Source organism: Ranitomeya imitator, chromosome 5 (genome assembly GCF_032444005.1).
Source record: "Ranitomeya imitator isolate aRanImi1 chromosome 5, aRanImi1.pri, whole genome shotgun sequence".
Taxonomy (NCBI): Eukaryota; Metazoa; Chordata; class Amphibia; order Anura; family Dendrobatidae; genus Ranitomeya; species Ranitomeya imitator.
Genome location: NC_091286.1, coordinates 150,076,043 through 150,102,113, shown reverse-complemented (window position 1 = coordinate 150,102,113; position 26,071 = coordinate 150,076,043). Strand labels below are relative to the sequence as shown.

At 44.0% G+C, this 26,071-nt stretch overlaps 1 protein-coding gene across 1 annotated transcript in view; it reads left to right on the top strand.

The window, feature by feature from the left end:
• The first annotated feature begins 8,044 nt into the window (after window positions 1-8,044).
• Window positions 8,045-26,071, top strand: part of TTL (tubulin tyrosine ligase) — a 70,532-nt gene continuing 52,505 nt past the window's right edge. Inside the window, exons 1-2 of the mRNA XM_069769217.1 lie at window positions 8,045-8,435; window positions 9,927-10,005. Of these exons, the coding sequence (XP_069625318.1) occupies window positions 8,276-8,435; window positions 9,927-10,005 (239 nt within the window). The 5' untranslated portion in view covers window positions 8,045-8,275. The remainder of the gene's footprint in view (window positions 8,436-9,926; window positions 10,006-26,071) is intronic.

Sequence of the window (26,071 nt, the reverse complement as noted above, 5' to 3'; positions counted from 1 at the left end):
GTGTGTTCAAGTCGTATGACGTAGCGCCAGTACGGTCTAAAGCGAGACGGTGTATTACAAGCTATCATTAGGGATCGTCTCAGGCAATGAGGGTGTACGTTGTTGTATTAGGCCACGTTCAGTATTTGGTCAGTGTTTTACCTCAGCATGTGCAAGACAAAAACAGGAGTGGAGCATTCGGGGGAACAGTATACTAGAAGCACGTAACCACTTCTTTATTTGGCCCCCACGCCTGGTTTGGGTGTGGAAAGACATGTAAACTACTGACCAAATACTGAACGTGAGACCATGGCCTTAAAATGTATGGGCGTGCGTGGAGTAGTAGTATGGCACGGGGCTTGTCACCCCTATTATGTCCTAATGTCATTTTTTCCTAATCTATTTTTCTCTGCTGTTTATTTCAAATTGCAGCGAGTTGTGGATGTGGCGTTTTTTTGTGAAAAAAAAAAAACCCGCGAGCTCCACACGGAGAACGCAGAGGAGTTTGTGCACTTAATTGTGCGATTATCGCATCCGCTTCCACTATGCACAAGCTGCAGATAAATGGCCGACAGCCTAGATAAGGGAGAAATCTACAGAGACTGCCACATACACAGCGCTGGCCACTTTACTGGGGGTCTCTCTGGGGCGGGCAGCTAAGAATACAAAAATCCCGTCCTCACGCTGTAATATAATATCTCTTCATAAATGAGAAATCCGACCTGAAAAATGTGGTGAAGAGAAACAAAAATTTCTAAAAACCACAACTGGATGTTCAAGCAGTTTTTTAACCCCTTCATGCCGCTGCCAATTTCCATTTTTTCGTTTCCATTTTTTTCTCCCAAAAGCCATAACTGTTTTCTTTTTCCGTCCTCATAGTCATGAGGGCTTGTTTTGTGGGACAAATTGTACTTTTGAATGACACTATTCATTTTATCATGTGATGTGCTGGAAAGCAGGAAAAAAATTCCAAGTGAGTTGAAATAGCAAACAAATCGTGCAATTCCACAATTGGTTTTTTTTTTTTTATGATGTTCACTTTATGATTCCCCGGATGAGTACGATTACACAGAGACACCAAGCATATATAGCTTTTTTTTTTTTATTTGAGTAGTGAAAAAAAATCGGAAATTTGTAAAAAAAAAAAAAAAAAAAATGCTTGTTTTGCAATTTAACAGGACCCCAAATCTTTAAAATTTTCTGCATCTGGGGCTAGGGGGGGGCTTCTTTATTACCCTGAGCTGACAATTTTATTGATACCATTTTGGGGTAGATACGATGTTTTGATTGCCTGCTATTGCATTTTATTGCAATGTTGCAGCAGCCAAATATTTGGCATTTAGATTTTTTTCTCGTTACGCTGTTTACTAATGCTGTTACTTTCTTTGTATTTTGTTAGATCGGGGTTTTACAAACACAACAATACCAAATATATGCATTTTTCTTTTTCTTTAATTGTGTTATTTTTAAATGATACAAAAGGAGGTGATTTCAACACTCATATTTTTAAAAACATTTTTTTCACTTTTAACTGTATTTGTTAGTCTCCTTACCAGCAATAATCTGATTGATTCACTTGTACTATACATAGTGCTATTTATAGTGAAAATCATGATCTCCTATTAATGCCAGCTAAACACAGGATAAGGCCTCTTTCGCACATCCATGTCTCCAGTATGTGTGGTGACAGTATTCACACGTACCGGAGACTCGAACACACGTAGACCCATTCAAATGAATGGGTCTGTGCACATGTCAGTGTGTTTCCAAGGATGGTGTGTCCGTGGGCAAAACATGCTGGCATGTCCGTTTTTACTGTCCGCACGGACGGCAAAACGTCCCAGACACGTGCACACGGAGAATACACATTGATGTCCTCCGTGTGAATCACTATTGTAAGCGCTGTTCGCTAGCGGCAGGTGCTGAAGCCGGCTATCACCATTCTCCCCGGCTCTGCCTGCGATCAGCGCGAGCAGAGGAGAATGATGAGAGTTATAATAAAGTCCGAATGATGACAGCAGGTGGGGGCTTTTGGGACTCTTACTCCCATTATCCGACACCTACTGGCAGTAATAACAGTGACAGTAGGAGCAGATAATAGGGGTATCCCTCAGCAGCCGCCTGTGATCTAACAAAATGAATGAAAAACCCGACGTGGGTTCCCCCCTATTTTCTTGAACCAACCAGACAAAACTCACAGCTGGGGGCTGCAACCCTCAGCTGTCAGCTTCTGCAAGGTTGGTTATCAAGAATAGAGGGGTCCCCATGCTGTTTTTTTTTTTTTATTTAAATAAATAATTAAAAAAAAAAACGCTTGGGGTCCCCCCCATATTTGACAACCAGCCTTGCTAATGCTCACAGCTGGGGGCTGCTATTCTCAGGCTGCAAGGGGCCATAGATATTGCCCCCCCAGCCCAAAAATAGCAGCCCACAGCTGCCCAGAAAAGGTGCATCTATTAGATGCACCAATTCTGGAGCTTTGTCCGACTCTTCCCACTTGCCCTGTAGCCATGGCAAGTGGGGTTAATATTTGTTGGGTTGATGTCACCTTTGTAATTTGTCAGATGAGATTTCACCCACAGCTTAGTAATGGAGAGGTGTTTATAAGACACTTATCCATTACTAATCCTATAGCTATATGTTAAAGACACAGCCAGAATAAAATCCTTTATTTGAAAAAAATGACACAGACTCCTTTAATATTCTAAATTAAACCATACTTACGACTTCACCTAATTCACCAAAGCCCTCGATCTCCTGTAATAAAAAAAACAAACAAAAAAAAACAACAACAATACAGTATACCATACCTGTCCGTCGTTCTGTTCCACGCCATAATCCATGTCTGGGGCTCAATAGCTTTCAACCTGGACGGTGCCAAGATGCGACCATCCAGCTGAAAACCACTGGTGATTAATCTGCTGAGAGCGCAGCATCATTAATCTGCGGTGTGGTACTGATGCGGCACACAGTTGCCACATGTGTGCCGCAAGTATTACACACACGGACACACTGAGATGGATATCTACGGTAACGTTTTCTTAACGGTACCGGAAAAGAAACGGACGCGTGAAACCGGCCTAATCATGACAAGATTGTATGTCTTCAGCTGACCCCCGGCTGTCATGGCAACCCATTGGCACATAATCATCATGACAAGAACGTATGTCTTCAGCTGACCCCCCGCTGTCATGGCAACCCATTGGCGCATTGCAATTATGTCATGGGCTCATGGAATGAGGCGCTCTTCTTCCAGTGGGTGTCAAATTCCCTATCATTCTCTGAGAATGGCAGCGGCATTGAACAGGTTAACAGCCATAGGTAGAGCTCCTCTCCACCTGGAGTTGTTAAAGGTAGATGATGGCTGATTAAATCGACCATCATCCACCAGGAAAGATGGTATTTGCCCCTTTCTGAGCCAGAACCGGCAGGTACGTATGCGTTATACATTCTCCCAGTCAGGGCCTGACTAGTGGACGTGGCCTCTCTCCATACCCTTCTATAGAGCAAGGCTACACTCAGAAAGCTGGCGAATCCTCACAGCGCACAGTACGTGCTCGGGGGGATTCATAAATCTGCAGTCACACAGATTGACTGCAAACTTATCGATTTTGACTGGACAAGCCCTTTAAGCAGAAGATACTTCAGACAAATGACAGTGGTGTTTTCCAGAAGTATCTTTTCTGACGTCTTTCTAGTCGTTTTTGCAGCATATTTGCCACTGGCATTTTGATTTTTAATTTCACATATAACATAATGGCAACCTAGGAAAGGGTTCTCTAAAATAGGAAAGGATTCCTTACAATTAGAGCAGTCAGACTGTGGAATGCCGACCACAGGAGGTAGTAATGGCAGACACTATAACAGCTTTTAACCCCTTAATCCCATATGACGTGCTATCCCGTCGCGGTGACCTGGGACTTAATTCCCAGGGACGGGATAGTACGTCATAGGCGATCAGCCGCGATTATTACAGCTGACATCCGGCACGGACCGCTCCTGGCACATTAACCCCCGGAACACTGCGATCAAACATGATCACACCGTTCAGGCAGCATAGGAAAGCATCGCGCAGGGAGGGGACTCGAACTCGGCTTCAAGAAAATGGCCGCCGCGATGTCCATCTGCGCACGCGCGGCATCCCGCGGCCATTTTCCTGAAGCCCCGGGAAGCAGGAGACTCCATCTGCGCACGCGCGGCCTCAGGAAGATGGCCGCGCCCACCGAGAAACCGCTGAATAGCGGCGAGCGCGCTCTTTTTCTACAGCTGCGCAGTGCATTCGGCACTTGTACATGCGAGAAGCACTACGCCACCAACGGGAACTTAAGCAAGATGTGGGGGAGAAACAGCGCTGTGACCACGCCCATCTGACCTGACCGGCCTGATTGACAGGCAAAAAAGGACACTTTTGTAAGGTATTTCGGCAGCATAGGTAGGGAATCTGGGGACAAAAAATACCCTATTGTAAAGCACAGCTCAGGCCCTATTTAACGGTATTTTTATCTCCTACTGAAAAAACAGGGTGACAGGTTCCCTTTAACCTCTTCAGTGAACACTGTAAAAAAAAAAAAACGAGGCAAAAACCAACGCTTTATTATCATACCGCCAAACAAAAAGTGGAATAACACGCGATCAAAAAGACAGATATAAATACCCATGGTACCGCTGAAAACGTCATCTTGTCCCGCAAAAAATGAGCTACCATACAGCATCATCAGCGAAAAAATAAAAAAGTTATAGTCCTCAGAATAAAGCGATGCAAAAATAATTATTTTTTATATAAAATAGTTTTTATCGTATAAAAGCGCCAAAACATAAATATAAATGAGGTATTGCTGTTATCGTACTGACCCAAAGAATAAAACTGCTTTATCAATTTTACCAAATGTGGAACGGTATAAACACCCCCCAAAAGAAATTCACGAGTAGCTGGTTTTTTTTCTCATTCTGCCTCACAAAAATCGGAATAAAAAGTGATAAAAAATGTCACGTGCCCGAAAATGGTACCAATAAAACGTCAACCCGTCCCACAAAAAACAAGACCTCACATGACTCTGTGGTTCAAAACATGGAAAAATTATAGCTCTCAAAATGTGGAGGCGCAAAAACTATTTTTCGCAATAAAAAGCGTCTTTTAGTGTGTGATAGCTAACAATCATACAAATCTGCTAAAAAAAAACACTATAAAAGTAAATCAAACCCCCCTTCATCACCCCCTTAGTTAGGGAAAAATAATAAAATAAAAAAAAGTATTTATTTCCATTTTCCCGTTAGGGTTAGGGTTGGGGCGAAAGTTAAGGTTTGAATTACATTTACGGTTGGGATTAGGGTTAGGGGTGTGGTTAGGGTTATGTTTGGGATTAGGGTTAGGGGTGTGTTGGAGTTAGGGGTGTGGTTAGGGTTGGGATTAGGGTTAGGGGTGTGTTGGGGTTAGGGGTGTGGTTGGGATTAGGGTTAGGGTTATGGTTAGGGGTGTGGTTAGGGTTATGGTTAGGGTTGAGATTAGGGTTAGGGGTGTGCTTGGGTTAGGGTTTCAGTTAGAATTGGGGGGTTTCCACTGTCTAGACACATCAGGGGCTCTCCAAACGCGACATGGCGTCCGATCTCAATGCCAGCCAAATCTGCGTTGAAAAAGTAAAACAGTGCTCCTTCCCTTCTGAGCTCTCCCTTGTGCCCAAACAGGGATTTACCCCAACATATGGGGTATCAACGCACTCAGGACAAATTGGACAACAACTTTTGGGGTCCAATTTCTCCTGTTACCTTTGGGAAAATACAAAACCGGGGGCTAAAAAATAATTTTTGTGGGAAAAAAAAGTATTTTTTTTAATTTTCACTGCTCTGCGTTATAAACTGTAGTGAAACACTTGGGGGTTCAAAGTTCTCACAACACATCTAGATAAGTTCCTTGGGGTCTAGTTTCCAATATGGGGTCATTTGTGGGAGGGTTTCTACTGTTTAGGCACATCAGGGGCTCTGTAAATGCAACATGACGCCTGCAGACCAATCCATCAAAGTCTGCATTCGAAACGGTGCTCCTTCCCTTCCGAGCTCTGCCATGCGCCAAAAAGGTGGTTCCCCCCCACACATGGGGTATCAGCGTACTCAGGACAAATTGGAAAACAACTTTTGGGGTCCAATTTCTCCTGTTACCCTTGGGAAAATACAAAACTGGGGGCTAAAAAATAATTTTCACGGCACTGCGTTATAAACTGTAGTGAAACACTTGGTGAGTCAAAGTGCTCTCAACACATCTAGATAAGTTCCTTAGGGGGTCTACTTTCCAAAATGGTGTCACTTGTGGGGGGTTTCAATGTTTAGGCACATCAGAGGCTCTCCAAACGCAACATGGCGTCCTATCTCAATTCCAGTCAATTTTGTATTGAAAAGTCAAACGGCGCTCCTTTCCTTCCGAGTTCTGCCATGCGCCCAAACAGTGGTTTATCCCCACATATGGGGTATCGGCATACTCAGGACAAATTGTACAACAACTTTTGGGGTCCAATTTCTCCTGTTACCCTTGGTAAAATAAAACAAATTGGAGCTGAAGTAAATTTTTTGTGAAAAAAAGTTAAATGTTCAATTTTTTTTAAACATTCCAAAAATTCCTGAGAAACATCTGAAGGGTTAATAAACTTCATGAATGTGGTTTTGCGCACCTTGAGAGGTGCAGTTTTTAGAATGGTGTCACACTTGGTTGTTTGCTATCATATAGATCCCTCAAAGTGACTTCAAATGAGATGTGGTCCCTAAAAAAAAATGGTGTTGTAAAAATGAGAAATTGCTGGTCAACTTTTAACCCTTATAACTCCATAACAAAAAAAAAATTTTGGTTCCAAAATTGTGCTGATGTAAAGTAGACATGTGGAAAATGTTACTTATTAAGTATTTTGTGTGACATATCTCTGTGATTTAAGGGCATATAAATTCAAAGTTGAAAAATTGCGAAATTTTCAAAATCTTCATCAAATTTCCGTTTTTTTCACAAATAAACACAAGTAATATCAAAGAAATGTTACCACTATCATAAAGTACAATATGTCTCGAGAAAACAGTGTCAGAATCACCAGGATCAGTTGAAGCGTTTCAGAGTTATAACCTCATAAAAGGACAGTGGACAGAATTGTAAAAATTGGCCCGGTCGTTAACGTGCAAACCATTATTGGGGGTTAAGGGTTAAAAAAGGGCTGGACGATTTTCTTGATACACATAACAGGGCGGGTTATAGTTAAATTAGTGATGAAATGTACAATTGGTGGAGGAAGGCTGCACCTGATGGACCTAGGTCTTTTTTCAAGCTATGTAACTATGGTATATATGTAACCTCCAAGCGGTAGTCGCCAGAATGATGGACCGGTGACTTTAAAGCCTTATGTGATTAAAAGAAGTGACAAAAGATGAAACATGTGAACAGCAAGTTGTTTTGACATTTCTGTGCATATGTTCATTATTTTTAGGATTTAGTGCTTTTTCAGGCATGTTCTATGCGGAATCCACTTTAAAAAAGACCATGGCCCCAATTCATCAAAGCTTTTACCAAACGTGGTGTAAAACCTTCGAAAGGTTGCAAAATTTGGGCACAACTTGGAATTTCTGCAAAATGTAGCCACTTTTGGAGTTTTTACTCCAGTTTTTCCCAGCTCCACCAACATGGTCTGAGCTGGGGTACAGCGGAGTCGTGACCCCTCTGTGCAGCCAAAGGCATTTATTAATTAAACAGCAGTAAATTATTCAAATCAGTGACCCTATAACTAACCCCTTAGGGTACCTATTTTGATGCCCAGTGTTTTCACCCTTATTAGTAGGGTAAGTTTTGCCCATTAATAGACTTCTAATAACCAATGTACATTTTGGTGATTGTGAACCAACTTCAGCACGGTTGTCCGAGTCATCAGCCAGGATTCCGCGGATCTGACCAGGAATAATACAGTCCTTCAGTGTAGGAAGGTGTCTGCCCCCTGATCACTGAGTGACCGATGGCAGCAGCCCCCCTGCACGATCAGTGACAGGCAGCTGCTGCCATGCTGCCTGCAGCCCCTCCTACTGACCCCAGAGCCCAGCCTCCAGTGCCTGGGAGGAGTCTGCTGGATAGAGAAGCTGTGGTGCAGCAGCTGCTTCCTTCCTCCTATCTAGGAGCCTGATAAGTGCAGGATCGGAGCACATCCCTGCGATCTCCTCCCGGAGGACCTTACATGGGGCTGCTTCCTGTCCTGTAGCATGGCGCGGGCTGCACAATAGCACACAGGGACTGGCCGGCTGCAGACAGGAGCCCGCACTCTGTTCTCCACCCTGTGGGATGATGTATGCCTTCGTGGTGAGGGATGAGAACAGCACTGTGTTTGCAGAGGTGGCCAAGATCCTCCTGGCCACAGGACAATGGAAGCGACTAAAGAAAGACAATCCCAGGTTTAATCTCATGCTGGGGGAGAGGAACAGGCTGCCATTTGGGAGGTTGGGTAAGTCCCAGGAGATCATTGTGACATCACCCAAATAATTCCCCTTTAGCATCAGATTCAGCCCGGCTGGCTTTAATTGTTGCAGTTATAACTGTATTCCAGCCAAAAAATGCCAAATCTGTAACTAGAATCATGGTCTGAACATCAGGACATCCGATCTCATTGTCTCAATGTTTTTATTCTTGTAGCAATCATAACAAGGAGCGTCGGAAACAAAAAAAAATGTCAAATTGTTTCCATCCCAGCCCAATCTTCATCAATGGCCAACTCCGATAATACTGATTAATGGGATGTCTGTACAATATAACGTTTTGGTGATTTGCAATGGCCCCTTTACATCATGGGTATTAGTGCAGGGAACTGCATTCGGGGTGTTTCCTCCTGCACCAAACAAGGGGAACGTAGTTGGTGCTGCAGCTCAGCCTGCGACTTCTACCATCCTCTGCTCCATAGAAAGTGCTCCGCACAAGCAACACTACTTAACCCCTTCACGCCATGGCTAGTTTTCATTTTTTTTCCTCCCCTTCCTCCAAAAGCCTTAACTTTTTTATTATTCCATCAATATGGCCATTTGAAGGCTTGTTTTTTGCAGGACGAGTTTTGCTTTGGAATGACACCATTAAAGTGAACCTGTCACCCCCAAAATCGAAGATGACCTAAGCCCATCGGCATCAGGGGCTTATCTACAGCATTCTGTAATGTTGTAGATAAGCCCCCTGATGTATCCTGAAAGATAAGAAAAAGAGGTTAGATTATACTCACCCAGGGCAGTCCCGCTGCGTTCTGGTCCGATGGGCGTCGCGGTCTGGTCCGGGGCCTCCTATCTTCCTATCTTCTTATGATGACGTCCTCTTCTTGCCTTCACGCTGCGGCCCCGGCGCAGGCATACTTTGTCTGCCCTGTTGAGGGCAGAGCAAAGTACTGCAGTGTGCAGGCACCGGGAAAGGTCAGAGAGGCATGGCTGTGATGGCTCCAGAAGTGCCCACAGTGTAAAAGTTTGCTGGTTTTCACATAGCTTTACTAGACCGGCGAGCCCAAACGGGAAACTGGACATACAGTAAAAAGTTTGTGGCCCAATACCATCCGGTGCGAACCCTAAATTTGACGATTCATGTTTGCTCATCCCCAATCAGAAGTTTGTTACTGCTTTTTTTTTCTTCTCTTTTGCTGGCTACATAGATGTCAATGGGCGCTGTGCAGTGAATAGAAGCATTGGCAATGCAAGGTGCGCAATACTTGGCAATTGTGCAGCAGATGTATGCGCAGCAGTGCCAGCACAGATCACTTCCTGACGTGGAAATGAGCAGCAGCACACAAACTTGTGTGAATGGATTTATTTACTGTCTCTTTTATTGTGTTTTCTTGCAGTAACTGTACATTTACAATTTTGCATAAGTGCATAAAATGCCAGTCAGCAAGTGATGAATACAATTACTAGGGCTGCTGACATTGCAACCGGTCTTATCTGATGTATTTTTGTTTGTTCTATAGGACATGAGCCTGGCATTGTGCAGCTGGTAAATTACTATCGTGGAGCAGATAAACTTTGTCGTAAAGCTTCCTTAGTAAAGTAAGTGTCCTCTCCATCAGGTTTTTAAATTAAAGGCAGCTAAACATCGCTGCAGCTAGATGGTGGCTCTAAGGCCGGGGTCACACTTAGCGTAGGGAAATACGGTCCGTTTTTTACAGGCATAATAGGCAGAAATGATCCCAAAACAGTGATCCGTATGTCATCCTTTGGCAGAGTGTGGCTGCGTATTTTACGCATGTCACCCTCCATATGTAATCCGTATGGCATCTGTACTGCATTTTTTACTCGCAACCTTGCAAAATGGACATATAATGGATCCATGGGCTCAAATATTCGTGAAAACATATATTCAGTGTATATATATATATATATATATATATATATATATATATATATATATATATATATATATATATATAGTCAGTGAGACACATCTCTATATATATGTGTCTAAGGTCCATTTCCGTGTCTTTGTCGGTGTGTCTGTAACGGAAGTCCCGCGTCGCTGATTGGTCGCGCCTGGCCGGCCGCGACCAGTCAGCGACAGGCTTTGCTATTGATGCTGCCTATGCAGCATCAATCGTAAAAAGATATGATGTTAAAAATAATAATAAAAAAAAAAAAATCATGCTATTCTCACCTTCCGGCTGCCCCCGAAGCCTTCCCCATCCTCGCGATGCTCTCGGCATTACCCCAGATAACGTAGGATCACGTGAGACCGCTACGTCATCACGGGTTAATGCCGCAAAGCATCACTAGGAACGGACCTGTCAAGAGCATCGCTAACTCATGGGCTGGATCCAGGGGCCGCCGGAAGGTGAGTATATCACTATTTTTTATTTTAATTATTTTTTTTAAATACATGGGATGTGCTATATACTACGTGGGCTGTTATATACTCCGTGGCTGTGCTATATACTGCGTGGCTGTGCTATACACTACGCGGGCTGTGCCTGTGCTATATACTACGTGGATTGTGCTATACACTACGTGGACTGTGCTATATACTACATGGCTGTGTTATATACTATGTGGACTGTACTATATACTATGTCGACTGTACTATATACTACGTGGATTGTGCTATATACTACGTGGACTGTACTATATACTACGTCGGCTGTGTTATATGCTACGTGGGCTGTGTTAAATACTACATGGCTGTGCTATATGCTACGTGGCTGTGCTATATGCTACGTGGCTGTGCTGTATGCTACGTGGGCTGTGTTATATGCTACGTGGCTGTGCTATATACTACATGGGCTGTTATATGCTACGTGGCTGTGCTATATGCTACGTAGCTGTGCTATATACTACATGGGCTGTTATATGCTACGTGGCTGTGCTATATGCTACGTGGCTATGTGATATGCTACGTGGGCTGTGTTAAATACTACATGGCTGTGCTATATGCTACGTGGCTGTGTTGTATGCTACGTGGGCTGTGTTATATGCTACGTGGGCTGTGTTATATGCTACGTGACTGTGCTATATACTACATGGGCTGTTATATGCTACGTGGCTGTGTGATATGCTACGTGGGCTGTGTTAAATACTACATGGCTGTGCTATATGCTACGTGGCTGTGTTGTATGCTACGTGGGCTGTGTTATATGCTACGTGACTGTGCTATATACTGTTATGAGAGGTAATTCAGTACCACAATGGACATAGAGGTCAGTGCACATACAGTGACCTGGCAATAACCCAAAAAACAAGAACGAGCTCTGAGACGTGGGAACTCTGTTGACCGCAATCCCTAATCCTCTCCAACCACACTAAAGGCAGCCGTGGATTGCGCCTAATGCTCCCTATGCAACTCGGCACGGCCTGAGAAACTAGCTAGCCTGAAGATAGAAAATAAGCCTACCTTGCCTCAGAGAAATACCCCAAAGGAAAAGGCAGCCCCCACATATAATGACTGTGAGTTAAGATGAAAAGACAAACGTAGAGATGAAATGGATTTAGCAAAGTGAGGCCCAACTTTCTAAACAGAGCGAGGATAGGAAAGATAACTTTGCGGTCAACACAAAACCCTACAAACAACCACGCAAAGGGGGCAAAAAGACCCTCCGTACCGAACTAACAGCACGGAGGTACACCCTCTGCGTCCCAGAGCTTCCAGCAAGCAGTAAAAAACAAATTGACAAGCTGGACAGAAAAAAACAGCAAACAAATAGCAAAGAGGAACTTAGCTATGCAGAGCAGCAGGCCACAGGAACGATCCAGGAGGAAACGGGTCCAATACTAGAACATTGACTGGAGGCCAGGATCAAAGCACTAGGTGGAGTTAAATAGAGCAGCACCTAACGACTTCACCACATCACCTGAGGAAGGAAACTCAGAAGCCGCAGTACCACTTTCCTCCACCAACGGAAGCTCACAGAGAGAACCAGCCGAAGTACCACTTGTGACCACAGGAGGGAGCTCTGCCACAGAATTCACAACAATATACTACATGGGCTGTTATATGCTACGTGGCTGTGTTATATACTACGTGGACTGTACTATATACTACGTCGACTACTATATACTACGTGGATTGTGCTATATACTACGTGGCTGTGCTATATACTACGTGGCTGTGCTATATACTACGTGGGCTGTTATATGCTACGTGGCTGTGGTATATGCTATGTGGTTGTGTTATATGCTACGTGGCTGTGTTATATACTACATGGCTGTGGTATATGCTATGTGGGCTGTGTTATATGCTAAGCGGCTGTGTTATATACTACGTGGCTGAGCTATATACTACGTGGGCTGTTATATACTACGTGGCTGTACTATATGCTACATGGGCTGTGCCATATGCTACGTGGGCTGTTATATGTTACGTTTACCTTCACTGAACAAGTTCTGTCATACATATTCTAGAATACCCAATGCGTTAGAGTCGTGCCACCATCTAGTGTGTGTGTGTGTGTGTGTGTATATATATATATATATATAAGTTTATATTTCATACGGTGCTAGATAGCTTAAGAGCCGGTAATTCAATTGCCGGCTTTTGCTATCTCCTTATCAAACCCGACAGGATATGAGACATGGTTTACATACAGTAAACCATTTCATATCCCTTATTTTTTTTACATATTCCTCACTAATAATGTTAGAAGTGTCTGTGTGCAAAACTTGGGGGCACTAGCTGTTAAAATAAAGGGTTAAATCCCGGAAACAACCGGCGTGAGCTCCCGCGCAATGTTCTCCGCCAGAGTGGGAAAGCCAGTGATTGAGGGCAGATATTAATAGCCCAGAGAGGGACCATGGATATTGCCCCCCCCCCCCCCCCCCGGCTAAAAACATCTGCCCCCAGCCACCCCAGAAAAGGCACATCTGTGAGATGCGCCTATTCTGCCACTTAGCCTCTCTCTTCCCTCTCCCGAATAGCGGTGGGATATGGGGTAATAAAGGATTAATGTTACCTTGCAAATGTAAGGTGACATTAAGCCTGGTTAATAATGGAGAGCTGTCAAGACACCCATCCATTATTAATCCAATAGTAGTCAAGGGTTAATAATACACACACATATTAAGAATAAAGTATTTTAATGAAAAATACACACATAGGGTTGTAAAATCTTTATTGTACACTTAATCCACCTGAAGACCCTCGTTATGTAAAAAAAAAGAAAAAAGCAACAATATCCCATACCTTTCTGGCGTGCAGTCATGTCTCACGATGTAAATCCATCTGAAGGGATTAAATAATTTTACAACCAGGAGCCTGATAATGCAGCTGTTGCTCCTGGTTGTAAAAACTGGGGAATTAATGGAATGCAGGGGAACTTAGCATCGTAGAATTGCGGTGCTGCGCCCCCTGGTGGCATAAACTCATATGAACTCTAGCGTGAGAAAATATTCAGAAAAATTCCCACCCTAGAGTTCATATGAGTTTATGCCAGCAGGGGGCGCACCACCGCAAGTCTACGATGCTACGTAGTATATACCTATACTATGTGTAGACATTTATTTGATCTATTCTAACCCATCAGTGTGATTTTTACTGTACACCGCACTGAATTGCCGACTTTTCTATAGAGCACCGCTGCGTATTTCTCGCAAGTCACACTGGTGGTCGTGTGTAATCCATATTTTTCTCGCCCCCATAGACTTTCATTGGTGGATTTGTTTGCGCAATACGCTGACAAACGCAGCATGCTGCGATTTTCTACGCACGTAAAATACAGCTGCGAAATATACGGCAGATAGGAGCTGCCCCATAGAAAATCATCGGTCCGTATGCAATGCGTAGTTTTTGCGCCTCTCATACGTCCGTAAAACTCTCTAGTGTGACGCCGGCCTTACTCAGTAGAAACATTCAGTAAAAATAAAACTACAGACAGTGCATTTTTTTTCATTTTTTTATTTATTTATTTTTTGGGAGGGAGAGCATTTGTGCAATTTTTTAATACATAGCATGCTGAACATATGTTTTTTTCTCTTAGGTTTTTCTATTACCGGTAAATTAAAAAAAATACATATATTCATGAAATAGATAAGTCTCATACAATCTGAACCACTGTGGGAAATTATATGAATTTTTGCAAATTTGAAGTTTTTTCACTTAACCCCTTTCTGACATCAGACGTACTATCCAGTCGAGGTGGGGTGGGCCCCTATGACCATCGACGGGATAGTACGTCATATGCGATCGGCCGCGCTCACGGGGGGAGCGCGGCCGATTGCGGCCGGGTGTCAGCTGCCTATCGCAGCTGACATCCGGCACTATGTGCCAGGAGCGGTCACGGACCGCTCCCGGCACATTAATCCCCGGCACACCGCGATCAAACATGATCGCGATGTGCTGGCGGTACAGGGAAGCATCGCGCAGGGAGGGGGCTCCCTGCGGGCTTCCCTGAGCCCCCCGCAGCAACGCGATGTGATCGCGTTGCTGCGAGGGTCTCCGTACCTCCCTCCCTGCTCCAGGCCCGGATCCAAGATGGCCGTGGCATCCGGGTCCTGCAGGGAGGGAGGTGGCTTCACAGAGCCTGCTCAGAGCAGGCACTGTGAAGCCTGCAGTGCTGTAAGTCAGATCGGTGATCTGACAGAGTGCTGTGCAAACTGTCACATCACCGATCTGTGATGTCCCCCACTGGGAAAAAGTAAAAAAGTTAAAAAAAATTTTTCCAAATGTGTAAAAAAATAAAAAATAAAAAAAAATATTCCTTAATAATGAAAAAAAAAAAATATTATTCCCATAAATACATTTCTTTATCTAAAAAAACCAAAACAATAAAAGTACACATATTTAGTATCGCCGCGTCCCTAACGGCCCGACCTATAAAACTGGCCCACTAGTTAACCCTTTCAGTAAACACCGTAAGAAAAAAAAAAAAAGAGGCAAAAAACAACACTTTATTATCATACCGCCGAACAAAAAGTGGAATAACACGCGATCAAAACGACAGATATAAATAACCATAGTACCACTGAAAGCGTCATCTTGTCTCGCAAAAAACGAGCCGCCATACAGCATCATCAGCAAAAAAATAAAAAAGTTATAGTCCTGAGAATAAAGCGATGCAAAAATTATTTTTTCTATAAAATAGTTTATCGTATATAAGCGCCAAAACATAAAAAAATGATATAAATGAGGTGTCGCTGTAATCGTACTGACCCAAAGAATAAAACTGCTTTATCAATTTTACCAAACGCGGAACGGTATAAAAGCCTCCCCCAAAAGAAATTCAAGAATAGCTGGTTTTTGGTCATTCTGCCTCACAAAAATCGGAATAAAAAGCGATCAAAAAATGTCACGTGCCCGAAAATGTTGCCAATAAAAACGTCAACTCGGCCCGCAAAAAACAAGACCTCACATGACTCTGTGGACCAAAATGTGGAAAAATTATAGCTCTCAAAATGTGGTAACGCAAAAAATATTTTTTGCTTTAAAAAGCGTCTTTCAGTGTGTGACTATAGAGATAGAGATGGCGTGCACTCGGTCAGGGATGCGAGGTGCTGGTGTAATGGATCAAATGATCCTGAATACTAGTAAATATATTCACCGCACACTCTAATGATAACGTGTTGATTGCTTAAACATTTATTGTCAAGTAAACTTATATTGGGGAGCGAAACAGCAACATAGAACTTGGAAGCGATATATACAGACGTTTCGGCTCTACCAGAGCCTTACTCATTGTATCGCTGAAACAAAAATAAAAAACGTATATCACAAAACAAAATAATAATAATATGTTGACTATATATTGAAACATTTCCGTGATCCTAGAAATAAAAAAACAATGCCTCGTAAATGAACATATATGTACAAAATATACAATAAAGACTAGCAAGTTCTGGTGTCCTAATGAGTACATCTATTTAGAAAGGGTATGTTACCTTATCCACAGTAAAGAATGAGATGAGACGACTAGGGTAGAAATCCCACAGTGCCCAGATAAGACTGCAAAGAATAGCAACATAATTAATATAAAGGTAAAACTCTCTGTGTCATAGAGAAAGAGTAGGAAGATCGGATGGTACCTATGGCTGTGCTGCTGTTCATGTAATGTGTGCAGGTGGTGGCACAGCAGATGTGTGGTAGTCTATGGAGGGATGGAAACATATAGTAAGATATACATGTAGGGACATAGAGGTATGGGAGTTTAGTATGGCGCTAGTAGTGCCCCGGCTTGTGTGCTGGCATGAGTTACCTGAAACGCTGGTAGGGGTAAGCGGCGCTCCCGCGCCTTGCTCTGTCAGCGGCGTGCCTGCAGAACCCATCTCCCTGTGTTATATGCGGCCAGGAGTGCCGAAAACCGGAAGTCCCAGACCGGAAGTGACGTGGCGCTGTGTGTCTGGATAGCAGAGCGCAGATGTAAGGGAGCCTGTGTATACCCTGTAGTCAGGGTAACGAAAGTGAAACAGCAACGCTGAGATAGCGCTATGGTGTGGCCCCAGTGTGTATGTATGAGTAACCGGACCTCTATGCATAGGTCGCACAGTGCAAATCTGGGACGCAGGGAATAACAAAGGGAGGGGCAAGCATAAGGATGGCACTACAATGAGGCTCTGAAATAAGGCTAAGACATGTTCCTATATATATGCTGTGTAATAAACTAACTAAGGACTACATATGAACAGAACAGGATAGCAGCTACATATATGGGCAAACCCATGTAAGGGAGTGACACTGGATACATATCCTAGAGTAGATATAGTGGGAGTATTGATCCATATATATGGAGATGGCACTAATTATGCCTAGGACATAAAAGGTGTATATGATGAAAATAAAAATAGAGGAATCAGGGATTATGAGGAGACAGAGACCAGAGGGTAGGGGAGGGAAGGTGAAGAAGGTTGTTTAGGAAACTCACCCATCATGATAGTAGTTTAGCGGGTCTGTGAAGACAATAGGGTAAATGTTATACGTAGTTTATAAGAGCCAATCTATTTCTCTATTAAGCCCTTTTGGGGCTAATGTATCCAGCTTATGTATCCAGTATGTCTCTCTCATTTTAAGGAGTCTTACATGGTTACCACCCCTACGGGGGCGGGGGACGTGCTCTATTACCTGAAAGCGAAGTTGTGCTACAGAGTGTCCGGAGTTAGAGAAATGTTCTGGTAGAGGGAGCCAATTCTTTTTGCAACGGATAGTAGATTTATGGCTCGCGAAAGAGGCAGTTTTCTGATCAATAATATGGCGATCAAGGTAGTCATTTAGGAGACTCCGAATTTTGGTAGCGATATTAGTTACTGGGTCCCTTTGAATGATGCCATAGGGATTCGAATCCGATAATTGTCGGATTACTTCTTTATCGTAATCCGTGTGATTCATCACTACTATTGCTCCCCACCGACAGTAATAGCCTTTTGCACTATTCTAGTTGCCATCCTAGGACCACCAGAGATAGCCTGCCACGCTCACAATTCAACAGGGTGTCACGCATCGTCTCTAATCCTGAAATTCGCAAGGAAAGACTAGATACTGTGGCCCAAAAATTTGAACGGAGACACTATCCACCTAGATTGCTTCACAATGAAATGACTCGGGCCCTAGCTCCTCCATCTCCTCCACCTCCTATGTACCCCAGAGAACGCATTCCCTTTGTGCATACTTTTCATCCCTCAATGGCGAAGGTGTACTCCATCATAAAGAAACACTGGCCACTATTATCTAAGGCATACCCTAACATTGACTCATTTAAAGCACCAACCTTAATTTGTACTAAACGGCCCTCCAATATCCGGGACAAGTTGGTAAGAGCGGACATGGGGAGTTCCAGACCTACTTCTACACAAAAGGTACTGGCAACCCGTTGGCAGGGGACATTCCCCTGTCTAAATTGTGCAGCCTGCTCCAACGTCATCAAGTCAGATAACATAACTCGCCCCAGGACAGGTAAATCTTTTCCGATCAAAGGCTTCTACACATGCAACTCAAACTTTGTGGTATACCTGGTGAAATGTCCTTGTGGTCTCCTCTATGTGGGGGAGACCACCCAACATGTGAGAGATCGCATCGCGAGCCATAAATCTACTATCCGTTGCAAAAAGAATTGGCTCCCTCTACCAGAACATTTCTCTAACTCCGGACACTCTGTAGCACAACTTCGCTTTCAGGTAATAGAGCACGTCCCCCGCCCCCGTAGGGGTGGTAACCATGTAAGACTCTTTAAAATGAGAGAGATATACTGGATACATAAGCTGGATACATTAGCCCCAAAAGGGCTTAATAGAGAAATAGATTGGCTCTTATAAACTACGTATAACATTTACCCTATTGTCTTCACAGACCCGCTAAACTACTATCATGATGGGTGAGTTTCCTAAACAACCTTCTTCACCTTCCCTCCCCTACCCTCTGGTCTCTGTCTCCTCATAATCCCTGATTCCTCTATTTTTATTTTCATCATATACACCTTTTATGTCCTAGGCATAATTAGTGCCATCTCCATATATATGGATCAATACTCCCACTATATCTACTCTAGGATATGTATCCAGTGTCACTCCCTTACATGGGTTTGCCCATATATGTAGCTGCTATCCTGTTCTGTTCATATGTAGTCCTTAGTTAGTTTATTACACAGCATATATATAGGAACATGTCTTAGCCTTATTTCAGAGCCTCATTGTAGTGCCATCCTTATGCTTGCCCCTCCCTTTGTTGTTCCCTGCGTCCCAGATTTGCACTGTGCGACCTATGCATAGAGGTCCGGTTACTCATACATACACACTGGGGCCACACCATAGCGCTATCTCAGCGTTGCTGTTTCACTTTCGTTACCCTGACTACAGGGTATACACAGGCTCCCTTACATCTGCGCTCTGCTATCCAGACACACAGCGCCACGTCACTTCCGGTCTGGGACTTCCGGTTTTCGGCACTCCTGGCCGCATATAACACAGGGAGATGGGTTCTGCAGGCACGCCGCTGACAGAGCAAGGCGCGGGAGCGCCGCTTACCCCTACCAGCGTTTCAGGTAACTCATGCCAGCACACAAGCCGGGGCACTACTAGCGCCATACTAAACTCCCATACCTCTATGTCCCTACATGTATATCTTACTATATGTTTCCATCCCTCCATAGACTACCACACATCTGCTGTGCCACCACCTGCACACATTACATGAACAGCAGCACAGCCATAGGTACCATCCGATCTTCCTACTCTTTCTCTATGACACAGAGAGTTTTACCTTTATATTAATTATGTTGCTATTCTTTGCAGTCTTATCTGGGCACTGTGGGATTTCTACCCTAGTCGTCTCATCTCATTCTTTACTGTGGATAAGGTAACATACCCTTTCTAAATAGATGTACTCATTAGGACACCAGAACTTGCTAGTCTTTATTGTATATTTTGTACATATATGTTCATTTACGAGGCATTGTTTTTTTATTTCTAGGATCACGGAAATGTTTCAATATATATTGTCAACATATTATTATTATTTTGTTTTGTGATATACGTTTTTTATTTTTGTTTCAGCGATACAATGAGTAAGGCTCTGGTAGAGCCGAAACGTCTGTATATATCGCTTCCAAGTTCTATGTTGCTGTTTCGCTCCCCAATATAAGTTTACTTGACAATAAATGTTTAAGCAATCAACACGTTATCATTAGAGTGTGCGGTGAATATATTTCAGTGTGTGACGGCTGCCAATCATAAAAATCCGCTAAAAAACCCGCTATAAAAGTAAATCAAACCCCCCTTCATCACCCCCTTAGTTAGGGAAAAATTAAAAAAATGTATTTATTTCCATTTTCCCATTAGGGCTAGGGTTAGGGTTAGAGCTACAGTTAGAGTTGGGGCTAAAGTTACGGTTAGGGTTTAGATTACATTTACAGTTGGGAATAGGGTTGAGATTAGGGTTAGTGGTGTGGTTAGGGTTACTGTTGGGATTAGGGTTAGGGGTGTGTTTGGATTAGAGTTTCAGTTATAATTGGGGGGTTTCCACTGTTTAGGCACATCAGGGGCTCTGCAAACGCGACATGGCGTCCGATCTCAATTCCAGCCAATTCTGCGTTGAAAAAGTAAAACAGTGCTCCTTCCCTTCCGAGCTCTCCCGTGCGCCCAAACAGGGGTTTACCCCAACATATGCAGTATCAGCGTACTCAGGACAAATAGGACAACAACTTTTGGGGTCGAATTTCTCCTCTTATCCCCGGGAAAATACAAAACTGGGGGCTAAAAAAATAATTTTTGGGGGAAAGTTTTTTTTTTTGTTTTTTTCACGGCTCTGCGTTACAAACTGTAGTGAAACACTTGAGGGTTCAAAGATCTCACAACACATCTAGATAAGTTCCTTATGGGGTCTACAATGTGACACCTGCAGACCATTCCATCTAAGTCTGCATTCCAAATGGAGCTCCTTCCCTTCCGAGCCCTCCCATGCGCCCAAACAGTGGTTCCCCCCCCCCCCCCACATATGGGGTATCAGCGCACTCAGGACAAATTGGACAACAAATTTTGGGGTCCAATTTCTCCTGTTACCCTCGGGAAAATACAAAACTGGGGGCTAAAAAATAATTTTTGTGGGAAAAAATGTTTGTTTTATTTTTACGGCTCTGCATTATAAACTTCTGTGAAGCCCTTGGTGGGTCAAAGCGCTCAAAACACATCTAGATAAGTTCCTTAGGGGGTCTACTTTCCAAAATGGTGTCACTTGTGGGGGGTTTCAATGTTTAGGCACATCAGTGGCTCTCCAAACGCAACATGGCGTCCCATCTCAATTCCTGTCAATTTTGCATTGAAAAGTCAAACGGCGCTCCTTCCCTTCCGAGCTCTCCCATGCGCCCAAACAGTGGTTTACCCCCACATATGGGGTATCAGCTGTTGTGAATTCTGTGGCTGAATTCACTCCTGTGGTCACAAGTGGTACTGCAGCTTCTGAGCTTCCTCCCTCAGGTGTTCTGGTGAGCTCGTTAACTGCTTCATTACTTAACTCCGCCTGATGCTGCTATCCTTGCTCCTTGTCAATGTTTCAGTGTTGGATCTGAGCTTCTCCTGATTGTTCCTGTGACCTGCTGCTCTGTATAGCTAAGTGCCTTTTGCTTTTTTGTTGCTTTTTTTCTGTCCAGCTTGTCTTTTGTTTTGCTGGAAGCTCTGAGAAGCAAAGGGTGTACCGCCGTGCCGTTAGTTCGGCACGGTGGGTTTTTTTTGCCCCCTTTGCGTGGTTTTGCTTTAGGGTTTTTTGTAGACTGCAAAGTTCGCTTTACTGTCCTCGCTCTGTCCTAGAATATCGGGCCCCACTTTGCTGAATCTATTTCATCCCTACGTTTTGTCTTTTCATCTTACTCACAGTCATTATATGTGGGGGGCTGCCTTTTCCTTTGGGGAATTTCTCTGGGGCAAGTCAGGCCTATTTTTCTATCTTCAGGCTAGCTAGTTTCTTAGGCTGTGCCGAGTTGCCTAGGTAGTTGTTAGGCGCAATCCACAGCCGCTTTTAGTTGTGTTTAGGATAGGATCAGGTGTGCAGTCTACAGAGTTTCCACGTCTCAGAGCTCGTTCTTGTATTTTTGGGTATTTGTCAGATCACTGTGTGCGCTCTGATCGCTAAGCACACTGTGTTTCTGGATTGCCTTCATAACACCTGTCATTAGCAAACATAACAGTACAAGGAGCCAAACTAATGATTCTCAATAGAGGGAAAGAAAAAGTTCTGACATCATTTTTTTTTTTTTTTCTTCTGCTCTGTGTTCATTTTTTTTTTCCCCTAGACATTTGGGTGATTCTGGACACGGGTGGACATGGATATTCAGGGTCTGTGCTCTTCAATGGATAATCTCGTTATAAATGTACAAAAAATTCAAGATACTATTGATCAGAAATCTATGTTAGAACCAAGAATTCCTATTCCTGAATTGTTTTTTGGAGATAGAACTAAGTTTCTAAGTTTCAAAAATAATTGTAAGCTATTTCTGGCCTTGAAACCTCATTCTTCTGGTAATCCTATTCAACAGGTTTTGATTATTATTTCTTTTTTGCGCGGGGACCCTCAAGACTGGGCATTTTCTCTTGCGCCAGGAGACCCTGCATTGAGTAGTGTCGATGCGTTTTTCCTGGCGCTCGGATTGCTGTACGATGAGCCTAATTCAGTGGATCAGGCTGAGAAAAATTTGCTGGCTTTGTGCCAGGGTCAGGATGATATAGAAGTATATTGTCAGAAATTTAGGAAATGGTCAGTACTCACTCAGTAGAATGAATCTGCGCTGGCAGCTTTGTTCAGAAAGGGTCTCTCTGAGGCTCTTAAGGATGTCATGGTGGGATTTCCTATGCCTGCTGGTTTGAATGAGTCTTTGTCTTTGGCCATTCAGATCGGTCGACGCTTGCGCGAGCGTAAATCTGTGCACCCATTTGGCGGTACTGCCTGAGGTTAAACCTGAGCCTATGCAGTGCGATAGGACTATGACTAGAGTTGAACGGCAGGAATACAGACGTCTGAATGGTCTGTGTTTCTACTGTGGTGATTCCACTCATGCTATTTCTGATTGTCCTAAGCGCACTAAGCGGTCCGCTAGGTCTGCCGTCATTGGTACTGTACAGTCCAAATTCCTTCTGTCCATTACCTTGATATGCTCTTTGTCGTCGTTTTCTGTCATGGCGTTTGTGGATTCGGGCGCTGCCCTGAATCTGATGGATTTGGATTATGCTAAACGTTGTGGGTTTTTCTTGGAGCCTTTGCGGTGTCCTATTCCATTGAGAGGAATTGATGCTACACGTTTGGCCAAGAATAAACCTCAATACTGGGCCCAGCTGACCATGTGCATGGCTCCTGCACATCAGGAAGTTATTCGCTTTCTGGTGTTGCATAATCTGCATGATGTGGTCGTGTTGGGGTTGCCATGGCTACAAACCCATAATCCAGTATTGGATTGGAATTCCATGTCGGTATCCAGCTGGGGTTGTCAGGGGGTACATGGTGATGTTCCATTTTTGTCGATTTCGTCATCCACCCCTTCTGAGGTCCCAGAGTTCTTGTCTGATTATCAGGATGTATTTGAAGAGCCCAAGTCCGATGCTCTACCTCCGCATAGGGATTGTGATTGTGCTATCAATTTGATTCCTGGTAGTAAATTCCCTAAAGGTCGATTATTTAATTTATCCGTGCCCGAACACGCCGCTATGCGCAGTTATGTGAAGGAATCCCTGGAGAAGGGACATATTCGCCCATCGTCATCACCACTGGGAGCAGGGTTCTTCTTTGTAGCCAAGAAGGATGGTTCGCTGAGACCGTGTATTGATTACCGCCTTCTTAATAAGATCACTGTTAAATTTCACTATCCCTTGCCATTGTTATCTGACTTGTTTGCTCGGATTAAGGGGGCTAGTTGGTTCACTAAGATAGATCTTCGTGGTGCGTATAATCTGGTGAGAATCAGGCAAGGAGATGAATGGAAAACTGCATTCAATACGCCCGAGGGTCATTTTGAGTATCTAGTGATGCCGTTCGGACTTGCCAATGCTCCATCTGTGTTTCAGTCTTTAATGCATGACATCTTCCGTGAGTATCTGGATAAATTCCTGATTGTTTACTTGGATGACATTTTGATCTTCTCAGATGATTGGGAGTCTCATGTGAAGCAGGTCAGAATGGTTTTTCAGGTCCTGCGTGCTAACTCTTTGTTTGTGAAGGGATCAAAGTGTCTCTTCGGTGTGCAGAAAGTTTCATTTTTAGGGTTCATCTTTACCCCTTCTACTATCGAGATGGATCCAGTTAAGGTCCAAGCCATCCAGGATTGGATTCAGCCGACATCTCTGAAAAGTCTGCAAAAGTTCCTGGGCTTTGCTAATTTTTATCGTCGCTTCATCTGTAATTTTTCTAGCATTGCCAAACCATTGACCGATTTGACCAAGAAGGGTGCTGATTTGGTTAATTGGTCTTCTGCTGCTGTGGAAGCTTTTCAGGAGTTGAAGCGTCGTTTTTGTTCTGCCCCTGTGTTGTGTCAGCCAGATGTTTCTCTTCCGTTCCAGGTCGAGGTTGATGCTTCTGAGATTGGAGCAGGGGCGGTTTTGTCACAGAGAGGTTCTGATTGCTCAGTGATGAAACCATGTGCTTTCTTTTCCAGGAAGTTTTCGCCCGCTGAGCGTAATTATGATGTGGGCAATCGAGAGTTGCTGGCCATGAAGTGGGCATTCGAGGAGTGGCGTCATTGGCTTGAAGGAGCTAAGCATCGCGTGGTGGTATTGACTGATCATAAGAACTTGACTTATCTCGAGTCTGCCAAGCGCTTGAATCCTAGACAGGCCCGTTGGTCGTTATTTTTTGCCCGCTTCGACTTTGTGATTTCGTACCTTCCGGGCTCTAAAAATGTGAAGGCGGATGCTCTGTCTAGGAGTTTTGTGCCCGACTCTCCGGGTTTATCTGAGCCAGCGGGTATCCTCAAGGAAGGAGTCATTGTGTCTGCCATCTCCCCTGATTTGCGGCGGGTGCTGCAAAAATTTCAGGCGAATAAACCTGATCGTTGTCCAGCAGAGAAACTGTTCGTCCCTGATAGGTGGACTAATAAACTTATCTCTGAACTTCATTGTTCAGTGTTGGCTGGTCATCCTGGAATCTTTGGTACCAGAGAGTTAGTGGCTAGATCCTTCTGGTGGCCATCTCTGTCACGGGATGTACGTACTTTTGTGCAGTCCTGTGGGATTTGTGCTAGGGCTAAGCCCTGCTGTTCTCGTGCCAGTGGGTTGCTTTTGCCCTTGCCGGTCCCAAAGAGGCCTTGGACACATATTTCGATGGATTTCATTTCTGACCTTCCCGTTTCTCAAAAGATGTCAGTCATTTGGGTGGTCTGTGATCGCTTTTCTAAAATGGTCCATCTGGTGCCCTTGGCTAAATTGCCTTCCTCCTCTGATTTGGTACCTTTGTTCTTTCAGCATGTGGTTCGGTTGCATGGCATTCCTGAGAATATTGTTTCTGACAGAGGTTCCCAGTTTGTTTCAAGGTTTTGGCGAGCCTTTTGTGGTAGGATGGGCATTGACCTATCCTTTTCCTCGGCTTTCCATCCTCAGACTAATGGCCAGACCGAACGAACCAATCAGACCTTGGAAACATATCTGAGATGTTTTGTTTCTGCAGACCAGGATGATTGGGTGTCCTTTTTGCCGTTGGCTGAGTTCGCCCTTAATAATCGGGCCAGCTCGGCTACCTTGGTTTCTCCATTTTTTTGCAATTCTGGGTTCCATCCTCGTTTCTCTTCAGGACAGGTTGAGTCTTCGGACTGTCCTGGTGTGGATTCTGTGGTGGATAGGTTGCAGCAGATCTGGACTCAGGTAGTGGACAATTTGATCTTGTCCCAGGAGAAAGCTCAACTTTTCGCTAATCGCAGACGCCGTGTGGGTCCCCGACTTCGTGTTGGGGATCTGGTTTGGTTATCTTCTCGTCATATTCCTATGAAGGTTTCCTCTCCTAAATTTAAACCTCGTTTTATTGGTCCGTATAGGATTTCTGAGGTTCTCAATCCTGTGTCTTTTCGTTTGACCCTCCCAGACTCCTTTTCCATACATAATGTATTCCATAGGTCGTTGTTGCGGAGATACGTGGCACCTATGGTTCCATCTGTTGAGCCTCCTGCCCCGGTTTTGGTGGAGGGGGAATTGGAGTATATTGTGGAGAAGATTTTGGATTCTCGTGTTTCTAGACGGAAACTCC